At 46.6% G+C, this 13695-nt stretch overlaps 1 protein-coding gene across 1 annotated transcript in view; it reads right to left on the bottom strand.

Moving 5' to 3' along the window:
- The window catches only part of LOC135368704 (bestrophin-4-like), a 74329-nt gene that overhangs the window by 45516 nt on the left and 15118 nt on the right, over positions 1-13695 (bottom strand). Inside the window, exons 2-4 of the mRNA XM_064602160.1 lie at positions 11966-12076; positions 8976-9147; positions 4661-4790 (exon numbers count right to left, since the gene is read on the bottom strand). Coding sequence (XP_064458230.1) covers positions 4661-4790; positions 8976-9147; positions 11966-12076 — 413 coding nt within the window. The remainder of the gene's footprint in view (positions 1-4660; positions 4791-8975; positions 9148-11965; positions 12077-13695) is intronic.

The following is a 13695-nucleotide window of genomic DNA, read 5'->3' as shown; positions in this document are numbered from 1 at the left end:
GTCGACAAGCGAGAATATCTCTGCACATGAGGGAGAGGGATATGTTTATTAAGAATAAAAGATAGGAAAGGTCAGCCAGACAGAGGTCGGCTTGGTGTAACAAAAAAAGAAAAAGAAAAGGTAAAGGTAAAGAAGAACAAAAAACAGAAAAGTCACACACGGTTCAGAGGTGGGGAAATTACTTTTATTTTATAATGCACTACTGTTACTCGTTACTTTTTCAAGAGGTATCGCATTACGTGGCTCATTACTTTTGCGTGGTAGGTAGTGCGTTACTGATTCGATTACTTCTAAGAAGTAACGCCATTCCTTTTGCACTACATCGCCAGAACGTTATAAGAAGCACCACTCGTTCAGATGAAGCAGATGATGAAACGGCGGTGATTTGTACAAGCGTCTGCCTGATTGTGGGGTAGCTACCTTGGGATTCCATGTTTCGAATTTCCAATGTTCCATCTCGTTAGAAGGGGTGAGACGCCGCCACTTCACTTTGAAGAAGGCGTCACATGAGCGTTGCTCATAGGACACGTGATGCATTTAGGACTGCGGCTGTTCAAGTCTGTCGTATTCTTTTCGGTGACCTTTTATCTTTTACACAGTGCAAGTCCAAAGCAGCCAATCCCTTGATATTTTGTCGCTTGTTCGAGGCGTAGAGGCTATTTTCTGTTACCTTCGCCTTCCCTGGACCCACAAGTGCCAGTGGGAAAGAAAAATAAAGGTGGTGGAAAAACTCACCAGGTGTACCTCAACAGGTGAAAACCTGTTACAAGGTGTTAAACTACAGGTTAATAATCTTTCCTTGGTTACTTCCAGGATCGTTCTCCGTGGGTGAAAGTGTGAACTTGTCGATGTTAAAGACGAGTAGAAAAACGAGGCACAATGGAGGCCGATGTTGTCCAATGGACCATACGCCTGGGAAAGAGCGAAGCTGAGGACTCACAAGGGGACGAAGCACCGTGATTGCATTTGTTGCTATGACGCTGCGGGCCGCGTAGTGTGTCCTTTACTTGGAGACCAAGCTTGTTACACTTGGAGAGGCAGAGTTCCTCCGAAGGTGGTCGACGCGGTACATTAGTTTCTGCCGCGGCCGTGTCTCCTTGCATTGCCACTGGCTCCCCTGAGTGGTGTTCTTTTGTGAGTTTCTTTGTGAACATTACGCGCGTGTTAGCTTGTTTGAAGCTTGTTTCGCGAGTATAGTGCGACTTGTGTAGTGTCAGCATTTTGTGTATTCAGTTTGTGCGACATTATATTGAAATTGTACCGAACTTGTGCTTCACAAGTTTACTTGGTCACATTAAATATCCAGAAGAGAAGAATCCAGCGTTTTTCCCGGCTTCTATAGGGCACAATTCTCAAAGTCCTTAGAATTTATACACTGAACGGGTGTTGTTCCCGAATTCTGAGTAATACGTAATGCCACTACGCGCTACTTTGTAAAAATGTGGTGTCGTTACGTTACTTATTCTCTCCAAAGTGTAATGCGGTACCATAACTCATTGCTGAAATGTACCGCGTTACCGAATAACTGATCAATGAAATGTAACGCGTTACCAGTAACGGACTACTTTGTAATGTGTTACTCCCCACATTTGAACGGTCACACAATCACAAGCCGTTGACAAGGTTCGAAGCGTGCAGAAAACGGTGGAGCGTAGTGGTGACGGCTCACTGCGTCGGCTGAAGAACGGGACCCAGTAAGGTAGCCAATGTTATAGTACTGTAGCCAAGTTGGGATACACGACGACAGAGGGCGTCACGGTGCAGAAGGTGTTGCCGGCAATGTAGGATGTAGTGGGTAATATCAGCCACCACACCACAGCTAGTGCAGAGGGGAGTGCTATATTGGCCCATTTTGAAGAGATGCAGCGCAGGGATGGGCAGTATTTAAATACATTGTAATTAAAATACTATTTAAAATATAAATACATGTATTTATATTTTGTATTTAAATACAGACTTGAAAAATGTATTTATAATTATATTTAAATACCAATTTTCGGGTATTTATTCTTGTAAATACTTTATAAATACTCTTAAATACAGAATATACTGACTCATATCTTAAAGTTGCCCTGCATTCGACCTTTCGGGAAGACGGGAGAGTTTGGGGCGCAATTATGTCGGGTTTGCGCTAGCATGCGCATGCGACAAACCATTTTAGATGGCGAGTTTTTCACTGTTGTTGCGGACAACGGTCGTGACTACCCGACTGCATTGTTCTACGAAGCATCTTCGTCAAATTTAATACAAGCATTTGTTCATCGGCACCTGTGGAGATGCTGTTCTCCTTTGCGAATCTGATTGTACGGCCGAACAGAAGATGCCTAAAAGAAGCAGTCTTCGATAAATTTCTAATATTAAAATCGCCATGATAATCTAACAAATAAATGTTATTCTTTCTCGCTGATTTGTCCTTATGATCGTAATTATTTCTATGATTCCAGATGACATCTTCCTCACAGTATTTATGGTAGTAGTTACGGTATTTAAATACTCATGTTGAAAACTATTTATGAAGAGTATTTAAATACCCCTGTCAACAAAGTATTTTGTATTTATATTTAAATACTCAAAAAATGTATTTATGCCCATCCCTGATGCAGCGGTGTGCGGGCGACGTTTAGACGGAGGCGGTGAAGAAGCGATTCCTCGTGACGAGTGCAGCAACACGTCATAGAGAAGTTCACTAAGGGGCCGATTGATTGCAGTTGACTGTTGTATGATGCAGTGTCGGTTCTGAACGCTTGGGTACGAGCAGCACACCGGCGGCGGATAGACATACGGCAGGCAGAAACAGTAATGGGCAGATGTACAGTGGCATGACTCACAACTTGTGCAGCACGTCGTGCAGCCGCATGTGCGCGTGAGTTACGGGATAGGCCCACATGACCGGGAATCCATTGCAGAGAAAGAACGTCACCATTGGCACAGAGCCGATTCTATGCCTGGATGATCGTTCTGGGTCGGTCACGTATGATGGCGGGACGCCCTGCTGTCAGTGAGGACAATCGAGGACTTCTCAGTTGGCAGGCCAGCAATGTATTCTAGGGCTGCGAGGATGGCATACCAGAGTATGATACAGAACCCCACTTTGTTGCCGGGCCTTTGACCATAAATGCCTCAACGATTACCCGCAACGCTGTATTGATGTTGCGCACAGCGAGAGCACGTCTTTATGGAGCTTCACAGAAGGTTTTCTGCACCCTACTTCATTGCGGAAGCCAACGAACATCCATTCTTCGAGATGTATCTCAGAAGCTCTGATATGCAAGAGCGAAGAGCGTGCTCTATCTCTTTACCGGCACAAAGCGAACGCGCAGGTACCCAGAAGGCAGGTGATAATGTGCCGTTGTTTTCTTTGTTCCGATAACTGAGTGGCGATTGGAGCGCTCGAATTCGACCAACTACGCTCAGGGAATCTTCCAATGCCCGCTGACCCTTCTTGCAGCCTCTCTGAAACATATGCCCTGGCAGCCGTATAAACTCTGTTCGGGTGAACGTTCCAGGGATCCTACAAAATAGGTCAGTGTCGTTCAATTGTCCGGGTGGTGCACGTACATACTGACGACCTTAGGCTTACAAGAAGGTTGCTAGAATTCTGGCACTTTGAACACTTGGTAACACTTGACCAGCTCCGGTGGCGCAGCGGTAACGCGTGCGCTTGGAGACTGGGAGGTCCGCGGTTCGAATCCGCGGGCCGGCTGTGCCGTCTGGGGTTTTTCCTGGGTTTCCCTCAGATGTGTAATAGGCGTATGCCGGCACAGTTCCCCTGAAGTCGGCCCATGGACGCAGCTATCCTCCCCCCGAGCGGATTCCGCTCGGTCTTCCACTTCACCCTTTCCTCTCCTCCTCTCCACCACCTTTCCCTTCCCGAGAAACATGCCGCCTAATCAGGCAGGCAGATCTCTCGGGTTCCTCCCAACGACACTCCTCCTCCTGGGAACACTTGACGCCCAGACGCACACTACCGACGAGAGCATTGAATACCCAGTGCTTCATCAAATTCGCAAGACCATCTACATGACAGAACAGGGGTATAGAGTACGTCTCTTGGAGGTCAACCGCATCGTTTAAGCTCGGGGACAACCGTGATCTGGCGACAAATCTTCTCGTTAAACTAATGGGAACTTCGCGGAAGGATGTCATTCTTTTACAAGAGTATAACCAAACAATCAGGCAATATCTTTAAAATGATCACGATGAAATAACACCCGGAGACCAGTCACTGGACTGTATGCTACATGCTTCATCAACTGTAATACGTCGGGACAGGTAAACTATACAAAAAGTCGGCGTTGGCCTTGGAGTGTGTTGGAAAGCCGGATGAAACGTGGGCGAAGCTGGTGCGACGCTCGAACATCATGACAGCACCTGCATGCGATAAATTTCGAATCTATCCCCGCAATGAACAGTCTCTTGCGAGGGGACTCGCAGTTCTTCGTCATTAATTTCTACAGCAATATTTTGCATAACAGTTCCTGAAGGAATAGCATGCTCATATAAATATTTGTGCCAGCTTCCTTCCATGTTTTTTTTAATAGCGCGGAATAGGCACTTTACAGCGAATGTGGTGCACACTATTTCTCTCTGTATTATGAGATGGGCATGGACTTCTGGATTGTTTTAGAAGGTAGAAGAAAAATAGTATGAGCGGACTGACCTGCGTCTACAATATGGTCAAGTGTAGGGAAACGCTTTTTCACCGGAGGACTGATGCACCGCAAGGTGATGGTGAAGGACAGGTTGGCGTAGCGCATGATCGTACGTCGCATCAAACGGCCACGTTCATCCTGAAAAACAACAACTTAATTTCTTTCCCACATGGCAAGACTCCGTTCACGTGCTTCAAGCTTCCTACGAAGCGCTTTAAAGCATCAGTACATGAGCGTGATTTGCAGCCATGCATGCACACAAAAAACGTGCGTACAGACCAAGGCATCCTCCAACACTCATGCATTGACCTGCTGTAGTGAGCGCATTTCTTGGCGCAATAGACGATTTCAAGAAATCCCAGTGCTCTTTACACACGCGTTGCGTCTTCCGAGGTTATACTATCACGTGGAAGGGAAATAGTCGATTAAACGGTAACTGCATACGACGGATTCTCGACGGAAAACCGGCCACCGTCACCGTTTTTCCGGTGAGCCGACGCGAGCAATGGGAACGTCGCCGATCTCTCGACGACAGTGGTGGACAGAAAAATACGGCGAAGCGTCCTTTCGACGGCAGCCAATACACTCTAAAAACATAACTTCACCGCATAGCACGTAGTGCGCCAATTATTGCCGCGAACGATAGGGTTATCGCTTTTGATTCGAGGAGAGAGGAAGGCGTACGCCTTTTTGTGGCAATTACCATATACCCCAATTGCCACAAAAAGGCGTACGCCCCCTGCTCTCCTCGAATCCGAAGCGATAACCCTATCATTCGTGGCAATGGTTGGCGCACAGCGTGCTATGCGGTGAAGCTCTGTTTTTAGAGTGTAGGACCGCTCCACGAGCTACCATTCCACGAGTTCCACGAACTTCCGTTTCGGATGCCGGTATGACCAACCTGGGAACTGTGAAGCAAGCCCGCCGGCTGCTGTCTGACGCTTGCTTTGCGAATGTGCTTCGACCGCAAGGGCTTCATCTGTGTACCACGGTAACTGTTCTGTGTGTAGCAAAATATTGATAAGTTAATTTGAACTCAATGTTTAACACAGACTAACGAAACGCCCGCTGGGGCGCCACCGTCCGCCGTAGTGGAAATCTGTGCATGCGGTTCGTCTCGCCGTTTCTCCGTCGAGTTGTCGTGCCGGTGAGAAAATTTGCCGTTTCTCCGTCGAAAAATCGTTGTACTCGTATATGTAGTTACCGCTTTACCTTTCGTTTTCGGTGACCTTGGCGCTTCGTGGACAAGGCGCCGAGAAGGGCGAAATCGAAACAGTTTGGAGACCTCCTTTCTGATAAGCAAGTTCGCATATTTCAAAGCGGTGCCAAGCATTTTATGATTTTCTCAAGTCATCTATTCCAAAACAGCAACCTCAGAAGTTTTCTTCGCTAGTCCCTATGCAACAATTAAGAAGATACTACTTCTCGTCTGTGATACTCCTTTGTTCTCGAATTCGATATTAATGCTGTTCTCGACCGGTTCGGATTTGAACAAAACCGCGGCTTTATTAAATATATCCGTCACATTTTTTTTTTATAATAAAGGTATGAGAGGTACCTAGATTCGGTTTCCACAGAGGGTTACGCAGCCAGGCGGTCATCCTGTGGGAAAGAGCTTGTAAGTGCTGGCTACCTAAAATTCATTAAATAACTTGTTAATCAGTTTGTTTTCGGGGGAAATACAAGAGAGCACAGTTGGAGCCAGCCATTATACAAATCTATCGTCTTTTTAAATACACATACCCTGGAACGAGCACATACTTTTAGATACAAATCACCAAATTTTGCTATACGCAAATGAGCCGAGAGTGAAACCACGCACTTCGCGAACGCAAAAGTGAGAAAGGATATTCTTGTCGGAGGGCCACGTGTTTTGTAGCATTGGGGGAGGGATACGTTTATTAAGGAAAAATACAGGAACGGTCAGCCAGACAGAGGTCGGCTTGCTACTTAAAAAAAAGGCAGGAGAAGAAGAAGCAAAAGAAGGAAAGGAGAAGAAGAAAATGAAAAAAAGGAGAAAAAGAAAAGAAAAGAAGACGAAAAAACTGAAAAATCACACACACAGTCACATAGTCACAAGGCGTTGACAAGGTTCGAAGGGTGGAGAAAGCGGAGGAGTGCAGTAGTGACGGCCCACTGGGTCGAGTCGGCTGAAGAACAGGACCCAGTAACGTAGCCAGTAGTGTTGTAGCCAAGTTGAAATACACGACGACAGGGGCGTCACAGTGAAGAAGGTGTTGCCGGCAGTGTAAGATGCAGTGGGTAATATCAGTCACCACGCCACAGCTTGTGGAGAGGGGAGTGCTGGATTGACCCATTTCGAACAGATGCAGCGGTGTGCGGGCGACGTTGAGACGGAGGCTGTCAAGGAGCGATTCCCCGTGGGGAGTGCAGCGAGACGTAATAAAGAAGTCCACTGAGGGGTCGATTGGGGATGGAGCTGATTGGAATAAACGCTGATCCGTTTGTCAGACAAACTGCTTTTCGGTCCAGAGAAGCCAAAGCGATGTCATTTCTGCGCTCGAGAAATGCGTACTTCTGGTTTCGCCTCGTTTGCATACCAAACTATGGCGACGTATATCTCAAAATACCGGCTCGTTTCATTAGTTTTAAGAAAAGGAGTGGACTCAAATAATGATTGCCTCCAATTGTGCCGATTCGCATTTTCGCGATAGCATCTAACTGAAACGTTATTTAACGGAAGTGTAGCAATTAGCCGTCCAGTGCTTACATGCTCTTTCCCACACGATGTCCGCCTAGCCGCTAACGCAGCCACAAAAATGGCATGAAGACTGCTTTTCATTATTTTTTATTAAAAATTCCGAGTAGCTGTGCCACCTTGGGTGCCTGCGGCTGAAATGAAGCGACATCTGTGTCCATACGCATTGTGGGGATACTTTAACACGATCTTGTCTCCGTGTTTGAGAGTTCTTAACGTAGTTAGGTAGGTTAAGTACGTCTGCGGTCCCAAATGGTTTATGAAACAATTTCCACTTTAGATCATTTGCGTACAAAGTGGTTCAAAGTGGCTTCAAGTGGAAACTGTTTCATAAGCCACTTGTAACTGCAAAATTTTTTCACCTGGGATGTTTATATTTCGAAAGTATACCTTACTAAAGTAAATGTATTGCAACTCGAACCCTGATCGCATGTTTAGGAACCTTTACAATTCTTTTCTGAACCAGTTCGTACTAGAAGTACACAAGACGAGAACCTTCCCTAGGAACCCTCCTCGGCGGACCCATCCTGGCGAAAGGCCTAGCGTCTTGTGCTTTCCACTCCCGCCACGTGCATCAGCACACCTGACGTGATATCCAACGTCGCATAACGCCACGTTCGCAGCGCGCTTCTCACCGCGCGGCCACACCTGGGAGTGGGACACACGGCGCACGCTCGCTATCCTCCGCATATACAGCTTTCGCTGTAAAAGAGAAATGTAAAGAATTAAAAAAAATGTCCTGTATAATACTGAAACGTTGTAGCTGAGATGGTGGAAGCCAAGCCGTTTACTCCAAAGATGTTCGCTCCAGAAACGAAGCTTACGCGAACTTGGATACGTCGACGACGACTGCATTGCGAGGATACTTTCTACTGTTTAGATATCTGTTTAAGAAAGAATGTGATGATACGGGTCTTCCACAAAGACGGGGTTAGTGCTTGGGAACCTATGGAGAACCCCTCTAACAGCTTCATCAGATTTAAACTACAGAAAATGTGAGGTCTGCCTACGTGGCCAACAGCAACGGAACGCTATGCACTCTAAAAACAGAACTTCATCGCATAGCACGCTGCGCGCCAACCATTGCCACGAATGATAGGGTTATCGCTCCTGATTCGAGGAAAGAGGAGGGCGTACGCCTTTTTGTGGCAATTGACACAAAAAGGCGTACGCCCTCCGCTCTCCTCGTTTGTTATCTCCCGTTATCTGCCCTGATATGTTGAAAACGGGAGGCGTACGCCTTTTCGGTGACAATTATGAACAGCATAAGTGCCACAAAAAAGGCGTACGCCTCCCGTTTTCAACAAATCAGGGCAGATAACGGTATCATTCGAGATGATGGTTGGCTAGGAGCGTGCTATGCGGTGAAGTTCATTTTTAAGAGTGTACTTCCCCGTGCATTGGCGCGAGCGACATCCTCGCGGAGTATCCTAGTGGAAGAGAAAGAAAACAGAAAAGGGAGCGAAGCAAATGTTAATCGTCAGCACGACGATTCTCCTGTGCTATGTGATTCGGTAAAACGTAGCAAGAGGACATTTATTGACCGCAATTGCTGCTGTGCGTCTACGCAAGCCTGCTAAGCAATGGCGTGCGTGTGTATGTACCTGACCGTGCAGAAAGGCACTGACGAAAAACGCCAAGGAGTCCGGCCATGGGATAGAGGAGAAGGAGTCCCACCAGCGCTTCACCACCACAGATACGTAGAAGCCCAGCACAAATGACACAGGGATCAGGTCGGCAAAATTGCCGCAGTAGACGCATATATGTTCGAAGAACCTAATAGCACACATACGTCTCAAGCCTCATGTAAAATGGTTCTTAGCGGCCGCTTACAACGGCCCTCGGAAAACGGCCACCAGCAATATGTAACAGAAAGCGCAGGTATTTTTGTTTCCTATTTCTGTCCTATTTGAGACCCCTATGGATCTCCACAGCCTACGAAATACTCTGGAAAGAGTACTTCATCGCGCAATACGAGAGAGCCCAACTAGCGCTCAGACTGATATCGTGCACACCTCCGACTGTTGAAATTGAGAGGGCTACATCTCTTTCGTAATACCTAAAACATATGCGAAGCATTAGAAAAATGGTGTCGCCCCTCGTCCTTAGCAAGTCAGAAGATAGAGCAATACCATTCTGAATAGGGCCCAGCAACTACGGGCGCCCCACCTACCAGCTTAGCCATTCTGACCTAGAAATGGCAGTCAGAGCTGTACGTAGAGACGTTTTTGGCAGAGCCGTCGCGAGGCGGGTTTGCGCCCGTGGCAGGGCAAACCTGGAGCGCCCCCCCCCCCCTCCCTCACTGCCGTCGAAAGCTTGTAAACAAAGAAAAGAAAACGCCCATTTACACTGCCGAGACCGTAAATTCAAATTCTCTTCATTCCTACTTTATACTGTCCAACCAACCTGCCAGGGCTTGCCGTTCGGCGCCCTCTCTGGCAAGGGCGCCCGGGACGATTGCCACTCGCAGCCCCGTCGCTACGCCTCAGGGGTCGGATTCACAAACGCGATCGTAAGTTACGCTAAGATGCGCTAAGACGTCGTAGCCTGCGACGCTCGTACGACGGCGTCCTAAGCGCGATTTACAAAGCTATCATAGTGGAGAGGGTACCCGCTTTGACGAGGAAGAGGAAGTTGCTCACTTCCTGTCACGTGCACCTCGGAGAGAAACAGCCAAAAGGTGCGAGACTATGTTTTCGCTATGGTAACGATGACGAAAATTTGTAATCGACCAATAAGAGTCGTCCCATTAGAAGAAGACGAAGTTCTTCGTCCCCAAATGTTTTGTTACTGCACGTGCTCTCGGTCTTTCAGTAACCATAATGGATGCCATGCAATCACAGGCGAAACGCGTTCGATGACACAGCAAATATATTCCCAGTATGTTCGTCTCGGGGAGGGGGTGGGTGAGGGTGTTTTGTAAGCGGTGTGTGGCACTCAGCTTTGCAGCTTTTATGGCTTCTTTTGCCTTTCTTGCAGACAATTTGGAAGGGTGTTGGGGGTGTCTTAGCGTGGTGTAGGGAATCTTGAAAAATCCCTGCGACCCGATTTTACGGAGCACAAAGTTGAAGCATTTGTTGAAAGTTACCAAGCAAAAAAGCGCCTCAATGTCACTTCGGGGATGGTCTCGAAGGTTATGTGGCAAAGTGCAATGCGTTGGCGCGTATTACGGAGTCTTTGTTTGCCGTCTCCAAATCCACCGCTGCCAAATAACGCCGCCATCTTTCTTCGTAAGACTGCTTGGGAGCTCTCGCAGGATTCCGCCGTAAGCTGCGAAGATTTTGCGACGCGAGCCCTTCGTGAATCTACACTTCGTCGTAACTTTCCCGTACGACGGAGTTACGACAGATTCCGTCGCACGAGCTCTTTGTGAATCCGACCCGTGGTTACTAGTAAGCCTCCTACTGACATAAAATGTGTCTCGACAACCGTTCATCGTAGTTTCTATGCCATAACGAAAGACTTCGCTCTCAGCCATGCAATTTCAAGTCTATGTTGAAGGTTGAGCTTCGAACTTAAGCTTTTGGTTGAAAAATGTCTTGCATGGAATATATCACGCATATGAACAGCCTTCTACACGCTACCTCCAACGTATTTTCTACCCAAGACGTCGCATTGTGAACATCGCATCCAATAAGGAAGGCTGCAGCACAGAATTTCATCCGCCATAAAGGAGCAATGATATTTAGCCTGACTCGAAACGTGAAAATTTGGGTGCTAGTGGGCGTTGCTTTTTGGACTATTGCTGAACTGCTGTAGAGCTATTCCCATGACGCACATTCCCCCAGGGCGTAAGTCGTGACATTGCGCACCGCTATGAGGTCGACAATGGCGAGCCCTTTCACCAGCACCACCACATTGTTGAGATCGTCCCCATAGTCGCCGTCATCGTTACATCGTTCACCAGCGTAACTGGTCCAAGTGACGTGGAGTTGCTGGTCTCACACTAGTCAATCCGAAATCTCCGTTTTATTTTTCTTTCAAATTCAATTCAATTCAAGGACTCTATACCCTGTCTCGTTCGTCAAGCTGTCCATCAGGAGCCACCATCGCTGTGCGATGTATCGTTACTGCGCAATTAAATTTTCGAGAAGGCTCGGAGAAAGCAGCCTCCGACGGACGGCCTAATCCCCTCGCGTGACGTCAGCAGGTCATCAGTGCGCTCTCTTTCTCTCTTCCCATCTCACACACTTACACCGGCTTCTGTTGCGCCGCTGGACGACACACTGTCCGCCGTGTAGGGGGATATGTGAGGTCACAACGTACCGTTCTCCTACCTTCTTTTACACGCTTTTAAAAAAAAACAATTATGGGTGTTTTCAAGTGGTATGGAACAGAGGCCTCGCACGCGCGCAGCGGTCACCTGCGCTCGTCGTTCTTTTAGAGGAACTGATTTTATATGCTGCAGAACATACTGCAGCAGAAAAAAGAACAAAAAGAAAGAGAACACCACATCAGTGCTCCTTTAATGGCGGTTGCTAAGCAGCCGCAGTACGCGAGCAGGAAGTCTCATCAATTTCAGACATTATCCCGCACCACCACCTTGGGTGAAAATGTGGTGTACTGAAATCACTTAGAAAATTGTTGGTCTTACAGTTTCTTTTCGTTGTCTAGGACGAATCTGTAGATGATGCTGAGGCCGTAGTAGGCTACCAGGTACACAGCAAGATCAGGCCACACCAACTTGTATATACTCCCACGCCACCTGCGTGTAGGTATCCCTTTATTGGACACCCTTCAACAAGACCAGAGAAATATAGAGACAACGCATGACGGTGATACGACATCAAATACACTTGGGAATAATCATTCCGTGGGGAACGCGGAAGTCTCAACTCAGGAGGTGAACGAAGACAATTTCTTAACGGGAGTTCAGGACGGGAACGGGAGTCGTGCGCACTTGTGTCGTCACGACTGCAACGTCGCAGCGGGATAACGGAAGCGAAAACTACTCTTTTTAGTGCTGCCGAGCAGCTGTGGCAATAAGCGGTGTACAGAAGTGCACAGAAAGAAAGAAGAGCAGCGAGGAGCTGGGGACATAAAACTGATATGCCTCCTAAGCCGATTTCCAGGGGATCTGTCTAGGGGAAAACAGAGGGGAAGCCTCCGACAGCAAAGCCGATGGTAGGAGACTGTTCTTCAATCAGATTCAGGAAAGGTGGTCAGGTCGACCTCTAAGACTTTTTTCTAGAGATGTGCCAATCGAATCTGCGAATCCTCGAGTCCTAGGCAGAGATTCGAGATTAGGGAATCCGAATCCCAGTAACGGCGAATCCCTAAGTAATCCCTAAGTAAGCGAAGTAATCCCTAAAACGGCGAATCGAATCTTTCGAATCCACCAACCACGTTTGTTTGTTTCTTTCTCAAATTGGCGCCTCCGGAGTCCGTCGAAAGCCTCATTGGCCGACGGGTGTTTTCTTGTTTGGTTTTTCCATTGCTCTAGACTGAAAGAGCTTAGGTAAGAACTGTTACATTACAAGTTTAAAATTAACATTGCTTAATTTAACATACTAGCATTAACTAACTAGCATTGTTTTTGTTTTTGATAGTGTCTTAGTTTTATGAAAATAATTCAGACTAAAGAATTTCTGTATTTCTTGTAGTCGTTGAGCAACATGTTAAATATGAATTACGTTTAAGAAGAATTATACGGGCATATTTTCTCCTGAAACTGCACAATTATTTAATTTGTTTTTCATGAAGCAAATGTATCATATTCTGTTTCAAAACACTTTTCAGTAGAGTTATTTTTTATTTTTTCTGGCTTTCTAAACTCTTTTTGATGAAAGGATTCGTAAGATTCGTGGATTCCCAGAACCTTCCTTGGATTCGGATCCGGATTCGGATTCGTAAAGTTCTGGATTCGTCCCATCTCTACTTTTTTCGTTCCAACATATATTGAAGCCTAGTGCTTAGGAAGTACATTGGCGGAGGAAATAGCTGAATATGCCTTGTTGTTGTTTTTTTTTGTTTTTTTTAATAATCTTCAAGACGGACCATTTCGAGCACTGCGCTTCCTCGCAATTTTCAGGCCTTGTATCTTCGTAACCATTAAGGCAATGCAGATCTTTTTATTTTTTTTATTTTTTACACTTATTGCATATGTACTGCAGTACTGTTTGCTCTATCTTTGAGATTCTAGGTTCTGCAGGTGTCGAGACAAAAAATCGCAGATTCGTCTCATTTACAAAAAATCTAAATTTTTCGGTGCGTAACTGCTTTCCTAACTAACAGCGTAACTAGCGTAACTGCACATACCAGAAGGTTAAGATGGGTGGCATCGTTCTGTTCATCTTCAAACGCTCTTTCCATTCATGTAAGAGA

Source organism: Ornithodoros turicata, chromosome 1 (assembly GCF_037126465.1).
Source record: "Ornithodoros turicata isolate Travis chromosome 1, ASM3712646v1, whole genome shotgun sequence".
In the NCBI taxonomy this organism is placed as follows: Eukaryota; Metazoa; Arthropoda; class Arachnida; order Ixodida; family Argasidae; genus Ornithodoros; species Ornithodoros turicata.
The sequence above is the reverse complement of the archived record's forward strand: the minus strand, read 5'-3'. Positions and strand labels throughout refer to the sequence as shown.